Source organism: Chaetodon auriga (genome assembly GCF_051107435.1).
Source record: "Chaetodon auriga isolate fChaAug3 chromosome 23 unlocalized genomic scaffold, fChaAug3.hap1 SUPER_23_unloc_1, whole genome shotgun sequence".
Lineage (NCBI taxonomy): Eukaryota > Metazoa > Chordata > Actinopteri > Chaetodontiformes > Chaetodontidae > Chaetodon > Chaetodon auriga.
Window position 1 is genome coordinate 251,612 of NW_027481911.1, and position 19,802 is coordinate 271,413.

Genomic DNA, 19,802 nt, shown 5'->3' on the forward strand with positions numbered 1-19,802 from the left:
GATCCAGAGCGCCGCAGCTCCACTTCCATGCAAACTGGTGGATAGTCTGACAGAAGGACACGGAGGTGTTTGATACTGTGAGGAAAAATACATCTGGTGCTCTGCTTTGTGGAGCTTGTAGTGTATTCCATACCGTGAAAAGACTGATGATGGGTTATTTCTTTTGTACATATAAAACCATCAGCGGCATGAGTATTATTACCTGTAATCCATTCAAAGGGTTTGTCTGAAAAGCACAGGTTGTTAGCTGCATTCAGCTAGCCTGGTACAGTCGTGACAGTCACTGCAGTGACTAACAATGCATCATGCATCTGTCAAACACACTGTGCATCATATACACTCTCCTGCACATTCCACCTTTGTTACAGTGCCAGAAGGGTGCAATGTGTCAAGAGTAGAGCTGGGCTGGGATAGTTGGCATGAGATGGGCTGCCGTTTTGCTCACAAAAATACAGTCATTATATTTCATAGAGAGACTTTTCAATGTCTAAACAGTTTATTCAGCAGTTAGTGTGATGTAGATGAGTAATGCAGGAGGAGGGTGTGCAGTGAATCATAGCATGATAGTGTCAATTATCTGTCAGGCTGAGCTGATTGTTCCCATGGGCCGATGTAGCATTAGCACATTCACCCCTTCCTATGGTGCCAGAAAAGTGCAAAGCATCATGTGCAGAGCTGTCAAATAATGTGCATCACGTGCACAGTCTGTTTGACAGCCAGGGAGGTGCAATGCATCATGCATCTGTCATATACACTGTGCATCAGATGCACAGTGCACCAGAAAGGTGCAATGCATCATGGGGTGGGCAGTTGACAGTCTCTGCTGTGACTGAATTCAGCCCTCATGCACATCCCACCTTTGATGCTATGTAGAAAGGTGAAATGCATCAAATGTGGAACTTGGCTGTGCTGTGCATCATATGTGCAGCCAAGCACAGTCTAATGCTCCTGCACATTCCACCTTTGTTATGGTGCCAGAAAGGTGCAATGCGGTCTCGGCCTTTAACATTTTCCACCGCTTCCCGAGCCACTTGGAGTTCTCAGCGTTGGGCATGACTGCTTCATGATTTTCCTCCACCTTTCTTCTGGTGCTGGAAAGGATCATGCATCATGGGAGTAGGGCTGGGGCTGGGCTAGAGGTCTCGGGAGTCAAACACACTGTGCATCATATGCTAACAGACAGTTTTGTCACATAACTCCAATATCCCCCCTGTCCCACACAGAGAGTGTCTCAGAATTACATTGCACAAAGATTGTAATCCCAACACAGAATCAGAAGATGTTGCATCAGCGCTTTTCACCTTGTTATGGTGCCAGAAAAGTGCATCATGGTTAGAGCGGTACGGCAATGCATCATGGGTGTAGACTATGCGTCATAGTTGACAGTTCACAGATGACAGTCACTGCAGTGACTAACTTCAACCCTCCTGCACATTCCACCTTTATTATGGTGCCAGAAAGGTACAATGCATCATGGGAGTAGACTGGGCTAGAGCTCTAGAGTCAAACACACTGTGCAGCATATGCTAACAGACAGTTTTGTCACATACCTCCACTGTTGCCCCTGGCCCACACACAAAATGTGTCTCAGAGTAACACTGCGCAAAGCAGATTGCAATCTCAGAAGATGTAGCATTAACACATCCCACCTTTCTTATGGAAAGATGCATCATGGGAAGAGCTGTACTGCAAAGTATCATGGCTATAGACTATGCATTAAAGTTGATAGCTCACAGATGACGGTCACTTCAACCCTCCTGCACATTCCACCTTTGTTATGCTGCCAGAGAGGTACAATGCATCATGGGAGTAGACTGGGCTAGGGCTGGGCTAGAGCTCTAGAGACACGAACACACTGTCCATCATATGCTGACAGTTCTGTCACAAAATATGCCCCCTATCGCACACAAAGTAAGTGCCTCACCGCACAAGTAATCAGACCAGATGTAAGCTCAACACAGAGGCAGAAAAGTGCAATGCATCATGGGTAGAGCTGTCAAATAAACTCTGAATCATATGCAGTGTATTTGAGAGATAGTTGACAGTCACTGCAGTTATTAACTGAACTGCAATGTATCATAGTTGACAGTCACTGCAGTTACTAACTTCAACCCTCCTGCACATTCCACCTTTGGTGCTATGCAGAAAGGCCATGATGGTTTCATCAGGGAAGGATTGGCTGTTTTGGCCTTGGTTATGGTGCCAGAAATGTGTAATACATCATCGAAGGGGATTGGGTTAGGTTGTGCATCTTATGCACCTTTCTTATGGTGCCAGAAAGGTGCAATGCATCATGGGGAGAGCTAAGTGAAAAGCAAAGATTTGTTTAAGGTCAACAGCACCCTCGAGTAATAATGTAACAGACAGTCACTGCAGTGACTAACTTCAATCCTCCTGCATAAGCCAAACCAACCGCCTCCTAGCTCCATATCTACAGGCATAAGAGCGGTAGAAAGAAAGAAAGGATGCCAATTCACACGTTTAAGTGAACTTCTTAATGTAGCGGAGTTTCAGATAGGCGATGATGAGGAATACGAAGGTCATGGCGGTCAAAGCCACATGATTCTCCCACAGTCCCCAGGTGGTGTACTCAATCCCCAGGTAGTCCAGATACTGCTCTCCTGTGCATGTCAGGCCGGCGGCACTCACGCTGCAGTTGGTCACTGCAGCCGACACGTTGGCGTTTCGGATCACAGTTTCCTCACAGAACTTCAAACCCAGAAACTCATTGATCTTCAAAGCTGCGAGGCCGTAGCGAGGAATGCTGCATTATAGTTGATAGTTCAGAGGTGACAGTCATTTCAACCCTCCTGCACATTCCACCTTTGTTATGGTGCCAGAGAGGTACAATGCATCATGGGAGTAGACTGGGCTAGGGGTGGGTTAGAGCTCTAGAGACACAAACGCACTGCGCATCATATGCTAACAGACAGTTCTGTCACAAAATATTCCCCCTATCCCACACAAAGTAAGTGTCTTGTAAGAGTAACACCGCACAAGTAATCAGACCAGATGTAATCTCAACACAGAGGCAGAAGATGTAGCATTAGCACGTTCCACCTTATGTTGCCAGAAAAGTGCAATGCATCATGGGTAAAGCTGTCAGAGCTGAGAGATAGTTGACAGTCACTGTAGTTACTGACTTCAACCCTCCTGCACATTCCACCTTTGGTGCTATGCAGAAAGGCCATGATGGTTTCTTCAGGGAAGGATTGGCTGCTTAGGCCTCCTTTGATTGTAGGATGCTTGTTTGTTTGTGTATGTGCCTCTGAAGAAAAAACAAACATCTAGTAAGGTTGACAGTTTGCCTCAGGAAGACAAATTTTTGTCTACTGGTTGTATATGTATGTACAGTCTGAGTTTGTTACTCATTATAGGTAAAGCGTCATATACACAGTGCAATTGACAGATAGGTGACTAACTCTATCCCTCCTGCACATTACACCTTTCTTATGGTGCCAGATCGGTGCAATGTATCATGGGAGTGGACTGGGCTAGGGCTCTAGTATTCACAGTCTATTTGACAGCTCTGACTACCAAATAGATGGCTGGCTGGCTATTTAGCTGATATTTGACAGGCATAAAGGTGCAACGCATCATGGGTGTGGTCTTTGCACTAAAACATTTTGTGTTAAGACATGAAAAAGAAGCTAAAGAATACAATGACAGAACAGCAGAAACCCTGACCCCGGTAGCATACCACCCATGTCCGCTACAGTTTCTCCTCCTGTCTAATGATTCTTCTCAGCAGTCTGGGCCCTTGAGATAACGACTGTGTCCGCTGTCTATGCATCTTTGTTGGACATGGGAAAGAGGGAGGATGGGAGGTTTGGGTGTGAAAAATATCCGACTCAGATAGTCCCTGCAGTGGAGGAGGTCCTGTTTCCTCCTGAGGTGGTGCGCTCATGCACTGACAGCATCCTTCTCCTTCTTGTCACTGTCTTCATGCCAGGCTATGACTATCTTTGGGCACTTATGATCAGCCTCCTCTGAGTCTTTGCACTTCATTAGAAACATTAGGTCTCCACATGAGTCAGTTGCTCCAATGATCTTCTCTGGCTCAAGTGCTCTCTCAAAGCCACGAGCAGCTAGAACGTCATCCTCCTTTTTCCTTTTTCCCTTTTCAAGATTCAAGATTGCTTTCATTGTGAAATCAATGAAATTTGCATTGCAACCCCCGTGTGAAAAAGAAAAGATAATAAAATAAGATAAAATAAAATAAGATGAACTCACATCTAGATGTAATAAAGATAAAGATAATATAAAAATTTTTTGGGCGTGGGCTTTCGTGTGTGGGTGGACAGTCACTGCAGGGACTAACTACCTTTCTTATGGTGCTAGACAGGTGCACTATGCACAGAGCTATTAAAGACTGTGCTCTGGCTGGCAAATGGATGGCTATCTATTTGACAGCCACAAATGTACAATGCATCATAGGTAAAGCAACTGCAGGGATTAACTCTGAACCTTGTGCACATTGCATTTTTGTTACGGTGCCATGCAGAAAGGTGCAATGCTTCAAGCACGGAGTTTGGTTGAGCTGTGCATCATATGAGGAACAGAGAGCACAGGCTAATCTTGGAGGAATGATTGTTGAACTCCTGTTTTTGGTCAGAAAACTGGATGTTTTTCATTTGCAGTGCTTCGGCTGTAATTCTCCTGCACATTGCACCTTGGTTACGGTGCCAGAAACGTGCAACGCATCATCGATGGAGATTGGGCTAGGTTGTGCATCATATGCACCTTTCTTATGGTGCCAGAAAGGTGCAATGCATCATGGGGAGAGCTAAGTGAAAAACAAAGATTTGTTTAAGGTCAACAGCACCCTCAAGTAATAAAGAAACAGACAGTCACTGCAGTGACTAACTCTACCCCTCCTGCACATTCCACCTTTCTTATGGTGCCAGAAAGGTGCAATGCTTCATGGGTGTTGCCTGTGCGTCATATGCACAGTTGTCAAATACCCTGTGCATCATATGCACTGTTAAGACCCTTTGTTGACCCAGACCCTTTGTTGACCTGTGACCTGATGGATGAAAACTTGTTCTCTTTTCTTGTTTTGTTAGACTTCTTCAAACAGTTGTCACAGATGAAGCCTGATGGCCAAATGATGTCATAGTACAGTACGCAGACCTGATGCATCCACAGTTTTTACATCAAATCCTCTTTTGATATTTGGCCGTCACTTTCTGCCATGCAGAAAAGACACCAGAAATGGCTTGGTCCATTTCTTCTTGTAGCTCTCACCACAGAAACTTTGAAAATGGCGGTGTTGTTGTGCTGCGACCATAGGGCTGCGACTGAACCGAAAATTACGTTCTGAACGGACCAATCACAGTCCTCGACGTTCACGTCACTACGCGTCGATGCGACGCGTAGTCAGGATTTTTGGAGGTGCGCGTCAGGCTATGGCATAGGGGCCGCGTAGGGGTCTGCGTCGACGGCGTAGGTACGGCGTCGACGCGACGCAGAAGCATAAACCAGGCTTTACCTGTGTGTACCTTCTCCTGAGACCATAGATAAAGTTACTAGTCAATCCAGTGACATTCTCCTGAGGATTTTTCTGCCAGTGACTTTTCTTCTGAGATTTTTGCTACAGCTTTACAGGCTGACAAAAGGAGAAGGATTATTTGCCGCTGACTTTTTTTCTGTTACTTTGCATCGGACTACAGCTTTTCAGGCTGACGAAAGGAGAAGGATTATTTGCTGCTGGCTTTTCTTCTTTAACTTACGTTTCTCCTGCCGCTGTTTGTTGGTTCTTTGTTTGTTGTTTCTTTCTTTCTTCTTTTTTCAGATTAAGAGAAACATGTCCAGGAAGCCCAACAGGCACTATCTCCTTTGCCTGTTGTGCTTGAAGACCAAGGACTTCCTGTCAGTGCATCTGCGCCGAGTCTGCATGAAAGACAGCACGCCAGAAGCCATTGGTGCAGCGGTGGAGAAGGCCAAGAAGGATGTCCATGATCTTCTGGTGTCGGGCAGGGTGTTCCCCTACGTGCTGCTTCGCCAAATTTTGGATGATGCTGATCCACTCAGCAGGTTTGTGGAAGAACTTTTCACTCTTTTTTTTTTTTTTTTTCCAAACATCACTTCTTGTTTACTCTCTGAAATGTATGAAATTTTTAAATTGTATTGCATATAATTGTCTAAATTATGTTTTGTTTTGTTTTTTTAATTCAAAGGCTGACTGAGGAGCTGCAGCGTCGTCACATGGTGGTGACCGGCATCCCTCCACCACTCCCCAATGCCAATGTTATAGCGAGACCATCAACCACACAGACAGCTGAGAGTGCGGCTCCTGAGACTGGCGAGAGTGAGCCGTCTGACAACACTTCTGTCAGCAGTGGCAAGTGCTTTCAATTGTGAGTATCAGCTTCAGCACGTCTCAGTTTGAGTAAATTATCTGTTAATCTCATGCAGGGCTCTCATGTTAACATGTTTAGGCATTTCCAGGAATGCGTTTAATTAATTGTAACTTGGAAATGACTTTATTTTCAAGAAATTACAAACATTGACAACCTCACTCAGTCTGGGAATCATCAGCACCGGTGATGCACTTCTCAGCTTGAGTAAATAAGCTGTTAGTCTCAGGCAGGGCTCTCAGCCTTCTAGTCTTCAGTGTTTCAGGCTTGCAAGATCTGATTAACTGGAGTAATTCCCCATTTTAAAGCTTAGCTTTCCATCTTAGCACACAGTTTTATAACAAAACGCTTTTCCCACATTGCAGTGTCTCGACTGTGCAGTGGACGACCAAAAACAGGAAGCTCATGGCACAGAGGGGACTTTATCAGAGGCACTCTCTGGACTATCCCTTGCTGAAGGACTTTGGCCTGTACCTGGAGAGGGAGCTTTGCAATGAAAATTTTAAACAGGAGGTGAGCACTACCATAAAACATTCTGTATTCATCAAAAAAATAAATAAATAAATAAAGTAAAAGAAGATGATTTTGCAAAATAGTCATGATTAGAAGACAATGTAATGTTTTAGCATGTTTTTTAGCATGTTTTTTTTTTTTTTTTTGCTTTTGGAGTATTTATTGCATGTCTTTTACTTTAAATTTGTTAAATATGCTGGAATGAATAAAGTATCTATCTATCTTCTCTCTTCAGGTTGAAAACGTTGCCCGGTACCTGTACTACTTCGACCCACAGCAGCCATCCCTGCAATTTGTCAGGAACAGGGAGAAGATCCGGCAGTACCTCTGTGAGCTCTCCAGGGCAAAACTCACAAAACAGACACAGATAAATTACCTGAAGAGCTTGAAAAGGTTGGTAGCATTTGTTGTGGGGTTTTTTTCTCCATATAATATCAACACTTGTGTAGACAATAAACGTAATTGAGCTTAAATATGTGCAAATACTTAAAATACTTGCACGTCCTCTGACAGATTCTTGATGTACCACACTATCAACACCAACCTGAGGCGAGAGGATCAGACACTCCATGGGGACTGCAAGGACTTTATTGATTACATTGGCTCACTGCAGAAGTCCTTCTCCAAGCAAGTGAGCAAAGAGATCACCCAAAAGAGGTAAGTTTAATTGTTTGCACGCAGCTAACTGGATTACAGTTCCCATAAGTGAGCAATGTGGCAAGTAATGTCATGATTTGTAAATACATTTTATCCCTTTTCCTCATAGACATGGCCGGTTGACTGAAAAAGAGCAGCTGACACCGCGTGACTGCTTGGCTGTGCTGAGGGCTGCCAAGAACGACTTCTTGGCAGTTATAGGGAAGGTCTTCGAGGACAAGGACGCGACCCTGGAGTTGACCGAGTGCAGCTTTGTGGTGTACTATCTCCAGGCAGTGGTGATTTTGAGACACCTCCAGCGCCCGGGCGTGGTGGAGCACATGACTGTGAGTATTATTGTGCCCTTTTTGTCTTGTCTTTTTTGTCTTGACATTTTTTGCCAGTACCCTTACTAATCGACATGATATCCTTGTTTTGTGCAGGTACAGGAGTGGGTTGTGAGAAAAAAAGACACACTGGGCAACGCAGTTATTGGAGTGAAGGAGCACAAGACTGCAGCACAGCAAGTGGCCATGTTTGCCCTGTCCCAGGAAGAGGAGTTTGTAAGTTCAAATTCAATGTTCAAAGCACGTCCAGGAATGTGTTTAATCAATTGTAACTACATTAGAAATGACTTTTTTGCAAGTTATTACGCACCGTCACAATCTCACTGATCAGCAGCGGTGTGCACTTCTCAGATTGAGTAAATTATCTGTTAATCTCAGACAGGGCTCTCAGCTAATGCAAAATGGCCTTGATGTATACAAATACAGAATTACTACAAGAGATAAAATAATTGTTTTGTGTTATTTTACAAGTCACCACACAGCCTTCCTTATTTGGGGAGAATCACCTTACATGCTGAGACACTCAGCTTTAGTTAGTCACCTGTGAATCATGCATTTGTTCATATTTGTTCAATCATATTTTTCCTCTGCCAACAGTGGTTTGACATGTTCTACACAAGGGTGCGGCCACAACTCCTAAACTCCAAGAAGCGCAAGAGCGATGACGCAGAGGTCAAGGAAAGATTTTTCATCTCCTCCACGGGGAGGCCCATCTACAACGCCTGCAATGACCTGAACAGACTGCACCGCAAGTAAGCAAACCACCATGATTCATTTCACCTCCGAGATGCACCTGGTACTCCGGTGAGAAATCTTTAGAAAAATTTTAAATGTTTAATGTTTAATGTTTAAACTCTCATTATAGATACAAGATTGAATCAGTGACCAGCCAGGTGGCACGGCGAGTGTTTGAGACGGCCACCAAGACTGACCGACGCCGACAAGTCTCTAGTGGCCGACTACCTGACACACTCCACCGCGACGGCTGAGAAACATTACAGAATGAAGCAGACAGAAAACATTGTGAGGGCCAGTCATGTGCTAGGTGCGCTAGCTGATGACTCAAGGTAAGCATGTTTCATATTTGTCAACACAATTAATACAATCAACAATTTGTAAGCATCAAATCTTATACCCTTCTTATAATAACCTTGATTCTTTTTTTTTTTGTAGTGCTGACTCTGCAGAAGAGGGTACCAGTAGTGGTGCTCGTCGTGTCCGTAGCGCTGCTCGCACCGTTGGAAATGTGCAGATGGATGTCCAAGCGGCGTACGATAGGCTGCTGGAACATCACCCGGTGACTCTGGATGGGGATGTGCCAAGCAAGACTGAGCGGGAACGAGCATCCCCCGACTGTCAGCGGGCCCCGTACGAGCGTTGGCTGAAGGCGCAGATGAAACTGCGCAAAGCGGCATGTTCTTGGTGAGTTTCTTTTTTCAATATTTAATAGCATTTTTTTTCCCCAAGCAACAATGCTACGTACATGTACATGTGCTACGTACATGTTGTCAATTTTAGTCTTCTTGACTAACATCATCCTATCTTCTTGACAGCATACTTCTGCTGTCGTCTGCCGACGGAAAACCGAGTCAGCGCCTGGATTGCAAAGCAGGGATGGACGAGCAACATCCCCAATGCTGCCAATATCATCAGAGAGTGGAAGCCCTCCGGAGCTGAGGACGCGACCATGGACTCCACTCACATCCAGAAGCTGACAAGATCACAGAAGTGGAGAGGGCTTCTAGTCAACGCCGTTGAAGGGAAGGGCAAGGGTGTCATCACGACCCGGAGATTCCAGACTGGTGAGGTGGTCTGTGACTACCACGGGCGGGTCACCACAGCCAAAGAGGGCAAGAAAATCCACAAGAACACCAGTGAGGAGGAGACTGAATACATGTTCTTTTACAGGGACAAAAGAGGGCAGCCCATGTGCATCGACGCACATTCAGGCGTTTGTGAATGCCACCCTGGACAGCAGACTGTTGGCCGGTTGATCAATCACTCAAGAAAAGCAGCCAACCTAAGGTCAAGGTTGTTCACTATGGTGACAGATGGGGAGGAAACAGATATCATTCTTTTCCTCGCAACCAGGAACATTGACAGAAGTCTTTTCGTGGGGAGGGCTCAGGCCTGGCTTGGCCCTCTTAAATTTTGGACTGCCACCTTCAGACCTTTTGAGTTATGTCAAAATTACTCCCTCCATGTTTCTCTGTAGCTCATACTGGACTTCACTGCTATCGCAGTTGACAAGTCCTTTAAGGGAAAGTTTTCAGCAACTCCATCCAGTTTCCACGAGGGCAATCTTCAATATGAGGTGTTGTGAATCATTGTGAGGAAACAAAATTGTAAATGATTCATTGTTTACACTAGTCATTTACAATCATTCAAAAAAAGAAAATAGAAAACGTTTTGTACCATGGGCGGAGGAGGAGGTTGAAATTTTGTTTTTACCTTGAAATAGATTTTCAGGATTTACATTGAAGCAAAACCAAAAAAGGAGAATGGTGTGTGTGTGTGTGTTGTTCTTCTATGCTGGTGGGGACTTTGACCTGACTGTACACCTACCCATGGGGACTCATGTCACCGTGGGGACAAAAAATGAGGTCCCCACGGGCAGAACCCCCTCATTGGCTTTAAAACAGTATTGAAACATGCCCCTTGCTTTTTTCCTTTTTTTAAAAAAAATTGTCCCCACCAGCACGCTTCACCTGACAAAAAACTGTGCGTGTGTATATTTAGGCGCCCCTAGAGGACACACACATAATTACAGTCCCCACGAGGTGAACTCTTCAGGAGTGTGCGTCGCTGTTTGCCCACTCTCTAGCGCCCCCATGTTGCTGAAAGGTAGTACTACAGCATAATATATATATATATATATATTATACTTTCTTAGACTTTTTGTCTGCTTTATATTATATGTATGTATGTATGTATGTATAATCCAGTCATTTTCATTAATATTAACCATGTTTTATATTGCTTTTAAGTTTACAGATATAAAGTATTGGCTCCCATTACATCTGTGTCTTTTCATTCATCCCAACCTCTCAAAGTTACCTCCAATTCATATTTGTTAATGTTTATGCAAACTCTCTTATGTGAACTTTTCCCTCTTTCTTGGTTGTTGTATTCATTCCCACTGAACACTTTGTAAATACTGTTTAAGAAAGGTGTTCAAAGATTGATTATTACCATTCATCATCTCTTATGTCAGTGGCGCAACATGAATTACTACAGATATCAATACGGTATTGAGGTGTTGCACTGTTTTAATTTAACTAACACATTACAACCAGACAGTGTTCCCTGTTCACTTTGGGGGTGCTTGCAGACAATGATGATGATGACAACAATGAGTTACAGTATAGATGCAAATATAGCTGCACCCCTTGTGGCTAGCAAGGCTCATACTTTGGTGGTTTGTTTTACAAGTTAATCATTGATTGCAACATTATTATAACAGCTAAGTATATGTACAGTACAGTACAGTATACACTCTACAATAAACTAGACTACACCCCTGGGTCTAACTCCACATTTCAGTACTACACAGTTTAGTCTTTTCTCATGTTTTCAGCAGCTACTTTGTGAACAACAAATCTGTGTTGAAATCAGCAGGAGAGCTAGTTTGCTGTTAGCTGTCAGCAGCTGATGGACAGTAGAGTCCTGCCATGTGTTCGGCTCAAGGAGTTAACAGTAACAGAGCTAATAGAGCTAATAAAGCTAGCAGCAATGGAGCAAACAGAGCCAATAGAGATTACAGCTAACAGAGCTAATAGAGCTAACAGAGCTAATAAATCTAATAACTAATGGAGCTAAACACACAGCAGGACTGAGAGTTTCTGTTCGGAGGAACATGAAGCGTTAAAGAGTGAACTGCAGACGAATGTGACAACGCAACAAGTTCACAGTAAATAAATATACTTCATATCATCCAAACCATCAAATTGCACCTTCTCACATCTGTATATATGTATATAAATGTAGCCCTGAGTTCTTTAAAATGAAATAATATACAACAAATAATAGTATAAGATAAATATATAAAACACATAAAATGCAGTCTTTTTGAAATAGTATGCTTTAGTCTCTTTAAACCACTTATTACTCTCTTAAATTCACAGATAAACTTCCGCAATACCACTCTGAAATCAGATAAACACAATACTGAGATGATATTTGTAGCAGAACTGGTCTGTAGCTGACCCTCTTCTAACCTCTTTGCATTGCTCAGGAGAAGTGGAGTGATAAAACAATCAGGCTTTTAAGAGTTATTGACCATTTGGAAGGTTCACAGGAAGGTGTGAACTCAGGCAGAGACAAGATGTCTGGTTGTAGAACAACTTTTCACATTCTTTCAGGGCAACAAGAGTCACTGATAACACCTTCACTTCAAATTTACATCTGCTCAGGACGTTCTCATGGAGGTGCTAACTCTTTCTTGATAGCCCATTAAGGGAGTTAAGGACAATAAAACTGCCTGAATGGACGAATGCCAAGTCTCAAAGGAATCTCCAAACCAGATAATGCTGATGGGTTGTAAATTAGACATTCCTGAAGCAAACTGTGCTGTTTGTCTGTGTGCCTTTTTCTTAACCTACCAAAGTAACCAAATCTCTATGTTTGATTTAATTGTAAATGTCATTACATTGCTAAGCTCATGATCTGTACAATAACAATGCTTTCCTGGTGTTTCTAATTTACAGGATGACGAAACTGTGATTTTAACTATTTTAAAGATTTTCTCTGAGTTTCTATCATGTAACCATACTGCCATCTAGAGGTTCATAGCGGTTAGGTTGGATGTGCTTAGCGGGAGACATTTTTTAATAAGTAACCATAATAGCGATAATCATTTCGGCAAATATAGTCTGCTCTTCTTTATTCCTTCATCATATTAAAGTAGTTATACCCTTAGTCATCATGTTTATTAGAATTAGTATTAGAAAATGTTTATTGTTGAATGTTGTCATTATTCATAAGAATTGTCTAACGCATGTAGTGAACACGCATGTTGTTGAAGTGCCATTGAAAATTGACCATTTAAAATATATTCGTTGACCATAGTGAGAAGCAGATGAGCCCTCGTACGAATCATTAATTAATTCTTGCTCTGGGAAATGAAATCACGTTGCGTGTCTGCGAACCATCCCACATGCGTGACGTCCTATTGATTAGACACACCCTGAAGCGATGATAAAGTCAGTAGCGCAGCGGACTTCAGTTCAGTTGTGTTCAGTTTTAGTTCAGTTTTGTGTTTAGTTTTTAGTTACGTTTTGTTCTGTTATGTGTAGTAGAGTTCTTGAGTTTTCCCTCTAAGTTCGTCCCTTGATCTTTCTTCTGTCTCTTCCGCGGAGTTTCTTTAAGTCTTTGTCTTTAGTTTTCAAGTTATTTTTCCGCTCCGTCGTTTTCTCAGTCTTTTTGTTGCTGCTCACAACTACACAGAGTGGCCTGATGTAATTCTGCAGAAAATGCACTTTTCTAATCTTCTTCGTGAAACTTTAATTTTTTCTCGCCACGCCAAGCCGCATAATTCCTATTTTTGTTGTTAAAGTCTAGTCACGTAATAATAATTTTGAAGACATTTTCGACCGGCCATCAAAGAGTTTCTCAATCTTATTATTAGTAGTCAAAAGTCTTGCCAACTAACTGACCGCACCGAAGACCTGTAGCCTGCTGCTGACCCGCTGGTCCGGGTTAAAGAACCATCAGAAGCCGTTCCTCGTCTGTAACCGACACCGAAGATCCTCAGCTCCCGAGACATCCCTGTCCAACACCGGCTCTCAACCGTGGTTTGCTTGATTCGTCCGGCAGACCGCTGTGCAGATCAGAATGATGGACGGCGACACGGAGCCTCTTCGTGTCAGTTCGGAGCGTCGCTGACAAAGCAGGCATGCTTAAGCGGTTTTGAATAAGAGTTGGTCCGTGAGGTTGAGATACTGTCAATTTGTTTAAATTCTCTAAACCATTCATTCAACAAATTAACTTTATATTCGCGTCCCCATTTCCCCTTTAAAAATCTACTTCTCACTATTGCCAAACTCATTTTACCATCCTCTTGCCATAAGTTCCTCTGTGCAGTGTTTGTGTTAATCTACATCATCCATATAATCTATTGCATTATCCATGATTCATATTCATTTCATTATTGTGTTTAATAAATAATCTTTTGCATACAAGTCGTTGTCAGACGGTGTCCTTTTGAGCTGGATATAAGCAATCCCTGTACTGAGAGTTCACGCCTTAGATTATCAGACTGATCTACTGTTGGTTCATTCGTTTTCACTACATCAGCATTACAAGACATGATATACAAAATCCTTCTTAGCTGAGGAAGGTTGGTGCCCCTACTCTTATGAACGAGTGCAACATTAATTTAGAGGTAATAATTAGAAGAAGAAGAAGAAGAAGAAGAAGAAGAGCAGTCACAAAGCTCATCAGAATCGAAATGAATCTGGTCATTTATCTTCAGAAAGGAAAAATGTAAATGAAATTATAGTCAGCAATCTAATTAAACATTTACTATGCACACTTTACACAAGATGCAACTATGAGTCATGAAATGTGCACATGCATTAAACATTTTCCCACATTGTGTGATGCTTATTGCCGTCATTATTGCGGTTAATAACCGAGCGCTGGCCATAGGAAGGGATGGTGCTCACATGCTGACGTCCTCCGCTGCTCCAGCCGCTGCGCGTCTGGGCGCGTGGCGCCGCTGAGAAGGCCGTTGGAGCCACCGGGGCTCGGTGATAAGTAGGTCCGCTGCTGTCGTTCGGGTACGCTGAGTAGTCACGGTGGGGTCGCTGAGAACCTCTGGTACCGGAGGCGTAGGAGAGTGTCATCGGCGGAGGCAGCTGCTCCCGGCGGGGGTAGGAGTCAGCTCTTTGTGCCGGCCGGTCGGAGCGCCATGTCCGCACGTCACCCCCGTGACCTCTCCGGTAGCTCACTTGGGTCCAGCCGTCTTCCTCGTCGGAGTAGTGCATGACGTCGAAAAAAGTATGTATCATAGTGAAAAATACAAAAATGAAAAGTTGAAAACGCCGCTAGATTGTGGTGTAAAACTGAAGAATAATACTCATAGCTGTAATAGAGAAGAGGAGACTTCTTCTATTGACACTCGGTATTTATTTAAAGAAAAATAAAATAAAAATACAAATTCAGTGAAACGAGTTACAAGCGCGACGTTTCGGTTCTATTCAAATCAAAATCGAATCAAAACTTTATTTATATAGCACTTTTCATACATAGTGCAACACAAAGTGCTTTACAAGAGTTAAAAACAATGTAAATAAAAACAGAACAACACGAAAAACCCAACCCTCCCACCCCCCATATGTACTAACACACACCCTCAACTACACACACACACACACACACACACACACACTGTGAAAAATAACTCATTGGATGAACACAAATAAATTTTGGGCAGGATTTCCATCCATTAAATATATGCAGCCACAACTCAAACTAAGTACCTCCTTGTAATATGATTTAATTGAGTTGGTCGAACTCATCTTCATCAAATACAGCCAAAATAAAATAAGTACTTGAACTGGCCTTAACTTATTTACATTTGTTTAACTCAAATGAATATAGTTAGTCTAAAATAAAATGATTTCATTACTTCATTTGACCCTCATTTCAGACACACAACACAAAATCTGGTTAATGTTTTTTATTTAAAACGAATAAAAACTCATCCAAATATATACATATATATATATATATACACACACACATATATGTATAAATATAGATAGATAGATAGATAGAACATCAACATGGAACTCATCAAAATGATGATGACAGTGATATTCAAACTTAACATAATGACTTGTGTCAAAACACACAGAAAAACTGCCTTAGAACCCAGATTTATGTTCCAGGCAGAAAAGCTAAGACAAGTTTTGACCAGTTCGGACCAACCACGAACATTTTTTACCTTTAACTGCACTATATTTGCCTAAAAACTGGCATGAAATACACATATACCACATTTAACACACATCAACAGTACAAAACATGGAAATTCTTCCACCAATCTCAAACTAAACTGTTCAAAATGCTCTTTGACCTTGACTTAGAGCTTCAGTTTTTAAGCTTCTCTTAAGTTTTTTCCTCTATGATGAACACAGTGTATGACCTGTCACATCTAGAAAAGTAATCTGCTGACTTCAAAACTGCTTCAACCAAAGTAGCTCGTACTAGTGCACCAATAATACAAGCACAATATTTGCAAAGGCTGAGGCATGGTATAACCAGCTCCGATTAAACATCAAAACTTGACTATAAACTGTAATATGTAATGCCTACAAACAGATATGACACATGTACAACACACATGGTAGAAGTACAAAACAGAACCTGAAAAAATGTTCAATTTCTTTGAGACCAGTCACGCACTTCAAGATGCGCTACACAAGTAGTTAACATATTTTTAGAACAAGAAAAACATCCACGCTGACGGTCACTGACTGGGACACAGTGGACACAGTGTTTGTCCCTTATGAAAACAGCTTGATTTTCAGCTGCTGTATCTTTGCATTCAGCTTGTGTCCATCCAAGTTCATAATGATCTTCTGGGAAAAACTCGAAGGTGTACTTGAGGTTTTTCGGGAAAGGCTCGATCAAGGGCATAAATGAGTCCAAAGAGCATGATGAAGCCCATGATGACACTGCCAACATCGCTGAGGACCTTAATGCCCTCAATCACAACTCCCACGTCCTCTGGCTCCTTATGTCCGTCTCTTCGGATCGTGTAAATCCCCATGACTGTGGTGGCGATGTCCCTCTCTGTATGTATGCTTGTACACATTAACGGTTGCACGACAACGCCACCCCGGGAATTTCACCCAGGGAAATAGACACACAGATCGGTTCTACTGATGGGCAGAGACGTGGTTCCAAGGTTTAAAAAGGACAAGTTTATTCAATTGTAGTTTAAAAAGCAAACCATTCATACAGGGAGGAAAAAGGGGGACCTGATCAGGAGCCGAGGCGTCGGGGTGGGCGAATGCTAGTGAAGGGGGAGTGAGCCAAACAAAATATAAGAAAACAACACCAACTTAAAACACCCACACACATGTGATGGACAGTGAAGTGACCAAATCCCAGGGGAGCACAGCACACAAACCGGAGGACACCACCACCATTCACCGGCACCGGCACCACCACCGGCCTCCAGCAGCTGAAAAGGGGGAGAACAAATTAACGAGACTGGGACAACAAAAGAAGAGAAACCAACAAAATCATTCAAAATCAAACCAAAGTTCAAACAAAGTTAGACTCTTAACCAAAAATATACAAAATAAGTCGTTTGAATTAGAACTTATAACAAACAATACCAAAGGACAAACCCCTCAAATTAACCCAGCAAACATAAGAAACAAAGGAGACAACTGAAATCAAACTAAGTCAAATAAGTAATCAATCAAAACAGCGTTAGCATTGCTAAGCCAAGAAAGTGGATAATGAGGCGGCTACGGATGAGATTAAATGCTTACCTGTTGAAGATGGGCATACGCACACACACAAAGGAAGCGAGAGGGCTGCAGACAGTCACCAGAGCTCTTAACCTGCGACCATACTGGCATTAGCCACTTTATAGCAAGCACCATAACACCAGCGCAGAGAGAGAGGACACTTACCACACAAAGGCCACACACAGGAGTAAACCCAGGGAGGCACGAAGCGGCGCACAGCAATCTAAGGAGCACACCATTACCGTGAGCATGGGAGAATCGGAAGAGCCTACCAGCCAGCAAAGAGGAGCAGTGAGCAGCCATACCTGTTGAGGACCGACAGCTCTGACCCGGAAATGACGCGTCAGGTGAAGTGCAGAGAGGACGGACCCGGGGAACGAGCTGTCGCTTTAATACGCCGCTCCTTTCCCTGATTGGCCATCGCCCGGTTCGTTACCTGCAGCAATGCATAGATGAATAAATAATATTTCTATGCTGCTACATAAGCATGGAATTAGATTAGTCTCAATATTATAGAGTAACTAACCCCTGTGGTCAGAGCCTAATTTCACCTGCTGCATAATTTTGAAAAAATGCTTCAATAAGTGGGCAGACACTGACAGAACAAGGAGAGAGGAGGAGCTGAGACAGGGCGGAGCGTACATGTGTGACAAAGGACATGACAGATAAAATAGAAATGGACGGCGACACAGACTCTCAGGTCACCTATTCCACAGACCACTCCTCAGAGGTGGAGGTTTTTTTTTTCACCTCCAGAATCTGAGGCAGACAACATGGTTGATAGTGGACTGAGCCCGATCAGCTTCAGCTTCAGCTCCATCGAGGCCTGAGACTAGAAGAGCCGAGGCTACAGCAGTGCGAGAGAGCTGAGTGGCAACATAATGTTAGCAGCTTTATGGCCAACATTTTTCAGCGGTAAAGCTGTGCAATTGCAGTGATCCCTTTTGAATCTACCACAAAAAATATTCAGCAAAACTCAAGAGTGAGAAACCAAATCCACCCCCGCTTGTAAAGGTATGTGTGTCTGCGTGTGCTGTGTGTGTATCTCTGTATGATAATTGACAGTGTATACAGTGACGTGTCACTAGGTTGCAGTAACGACGAGTAAAACGGAGGTGCCAGAAGTCAGGAAATACAAGAAAGGTAGAAAAAAGATGAGTTACAGTATTTGGTAACACTTTCTATGAAGGTCTAGTTTATAATGCATCAGGAGCACATGCATAAGCCGTTATAATGCATTTATAATGCTTCATACATGTCATTATAATGGTGTATAATCATGTATAAGAACTTCTACCAAGGTTTATAAAGTATTACAAGTGTGGACATAATGTATTATAATTAAGTACTTATAATGTTTTATACCTGCATACTCAAGTGACAAGTGTTTGAATAAAGAATCTGAAGTCCTGAGTCACATAACACATTATAACCATCCTTACTCTAGCCAGTAGTAAAGACACACATAGAACCTCTCAACATAGAAAAGATACTAAATGCTCGTTTACAGAAAGGGCGTAATGCCTTATAAATATCAATAATATGCTATAGGATGACTTTAAGAGCTTTTAGTAAAGTGACAACACTGTATAAAGCTATTAGCAATTGTATGACATTATAACACAATTATAATCACTTAGCAGCAGTATTTTGCTGGCTGTAAGTAAAGTGTAAGTTAAAAATGATACACCGTAATGATCTTTAAAACAACTTTATTTTGCAAAAACAAAATGTCATACAAGAAAAAAAAAAAAAAAAAGGACAAATAGAAAAAGTATCAAAAATAAGAATAGAGTGACTGTTTTATTCTGTGTTTATATACACGCCCCCTTTTTTCCCTCTGTCATCAGCTGTATGTCTTGGGCTTAGCTTTGAATTTATATTTATAATAGCTAGAAACAACCGCCTCCCACCTCCCACCTTCGGCTGTCCGCTCGCTGGATTGGTGCACAGTCGGGGCCCTTTCACCAGTCACCAGGTGCCAATCAGGGACGGGATACTGAAAGGCTTGAGCGGACCGGCACTCTGGACGGCTGAGGAGCAGCGCGCCAGACGTTCGTTTTGTGGCCATATTTTGTGACTACGAGGCATTTTGCACTCTGTGAAGGACTGGGCCAGGGCCAGCTTCAAACACTGATATCAGTAGTGATACAGCGGTAGTGGAGTTTTTGTTAGTTCACACTAGGAAGAAGGGGTGCTGATCTGCTGTTTATGTTAAACTTTAATTAAGCAGAGAGGGTTTTGTTTTTGGATGTTTTTTTTTTGTTTGCTAAATTAGTGTAGTTCCAGAGAGTCCTCGTTTGGTTTTGATTGTTTTTTGATTTATCAGCAGTCGCAGGCCCATTTTCTTTAGAGTTGCCTCTGGTTTTTGTTTGCACATATCATTTTCCTTACCTTTAAAATAAATAACTTTGCTTTAACCAATTACAACTGGTTTATGTTGCTTCCCTTTTCCCACC

At 42.6% G+C, this 19,802-nt stretch overlaps 3 protein-coding genes across 4 annotated transcripts in view; 1 reads left to right on the forward strand and 2 right to left on the reverse strand.

The window, feature by feature from the left end:
* The window catches only part of LOC143317615 (uncharacterized), a 238,911-nt gene that overhangs the window by 53,505 nt on the left and 165,604 nt on the right, over positions 1-19,802 (reverse strand). The gene's annotated exons all lie outside the window — the stretch shown is intronic.
* The window catches only part of LOC143317620 (uncharacterized), a 176,513-nt gene that overhangs the window by 26,931 nt on the left and 129,780 nt on the right, over positions 1-19,802 (reverse strand). The window lies entirely within an intron of this gene.
* Positions 5,481-19,802, forward strand: part of LOC143317619 (uncharacterized) — a 107,141-nt gene continuing 92,819 nt past the window's right edge. Inside the window, exons 1-11 of one of the 2 annotated variants that reach the window (XM_076725710.1) lie at positions 5,481-6,036; positions 6,180-6,359; positions 6,725-6,872; positions 7,108-7,265; positions 7,386-7,529; positions 7,639-7,855; positions 7,952-8,071; positions 8,453-8,607; positions 8,721-8,922; positions 9,029-9,277; positions 9,409-11,307. In XM_076725710.1, the coding sequence (XP_076581825.1) occupies positions 5,807-6,036; positions 6,180-6,359; positions 6,725-6,872; positions 7,108-7,265; positions 7,386-7,529; positions 7,639-7,855; positions 7,952-8,071; positions 8,453-8,607; positions 8,721-8,844 (1,476 nt within the window). In that variant the 5' untranslated portion in view covers positions 5,481-5,806 and the 3' untranslated portion in view covers positions 8,845-8,922; positions 9,029-9,277; positions 9,409-11,307. Of the gene's footprint in view, positions 6,037-6,179; positions 6,360-6,724; positions 6,873-7,107; positions 7,266-7,385; positions 7,530-7,638; positions 7,856-7,951; positions 8,072-8,452; positions 8,608-8,720; positions 8,923-9,028; positions 9,278-9,408; positions 11,308-19,802 lie in introns of those variants that run through there. The other variant, XM_076725713.1, reaches the window with a different exon arrangement.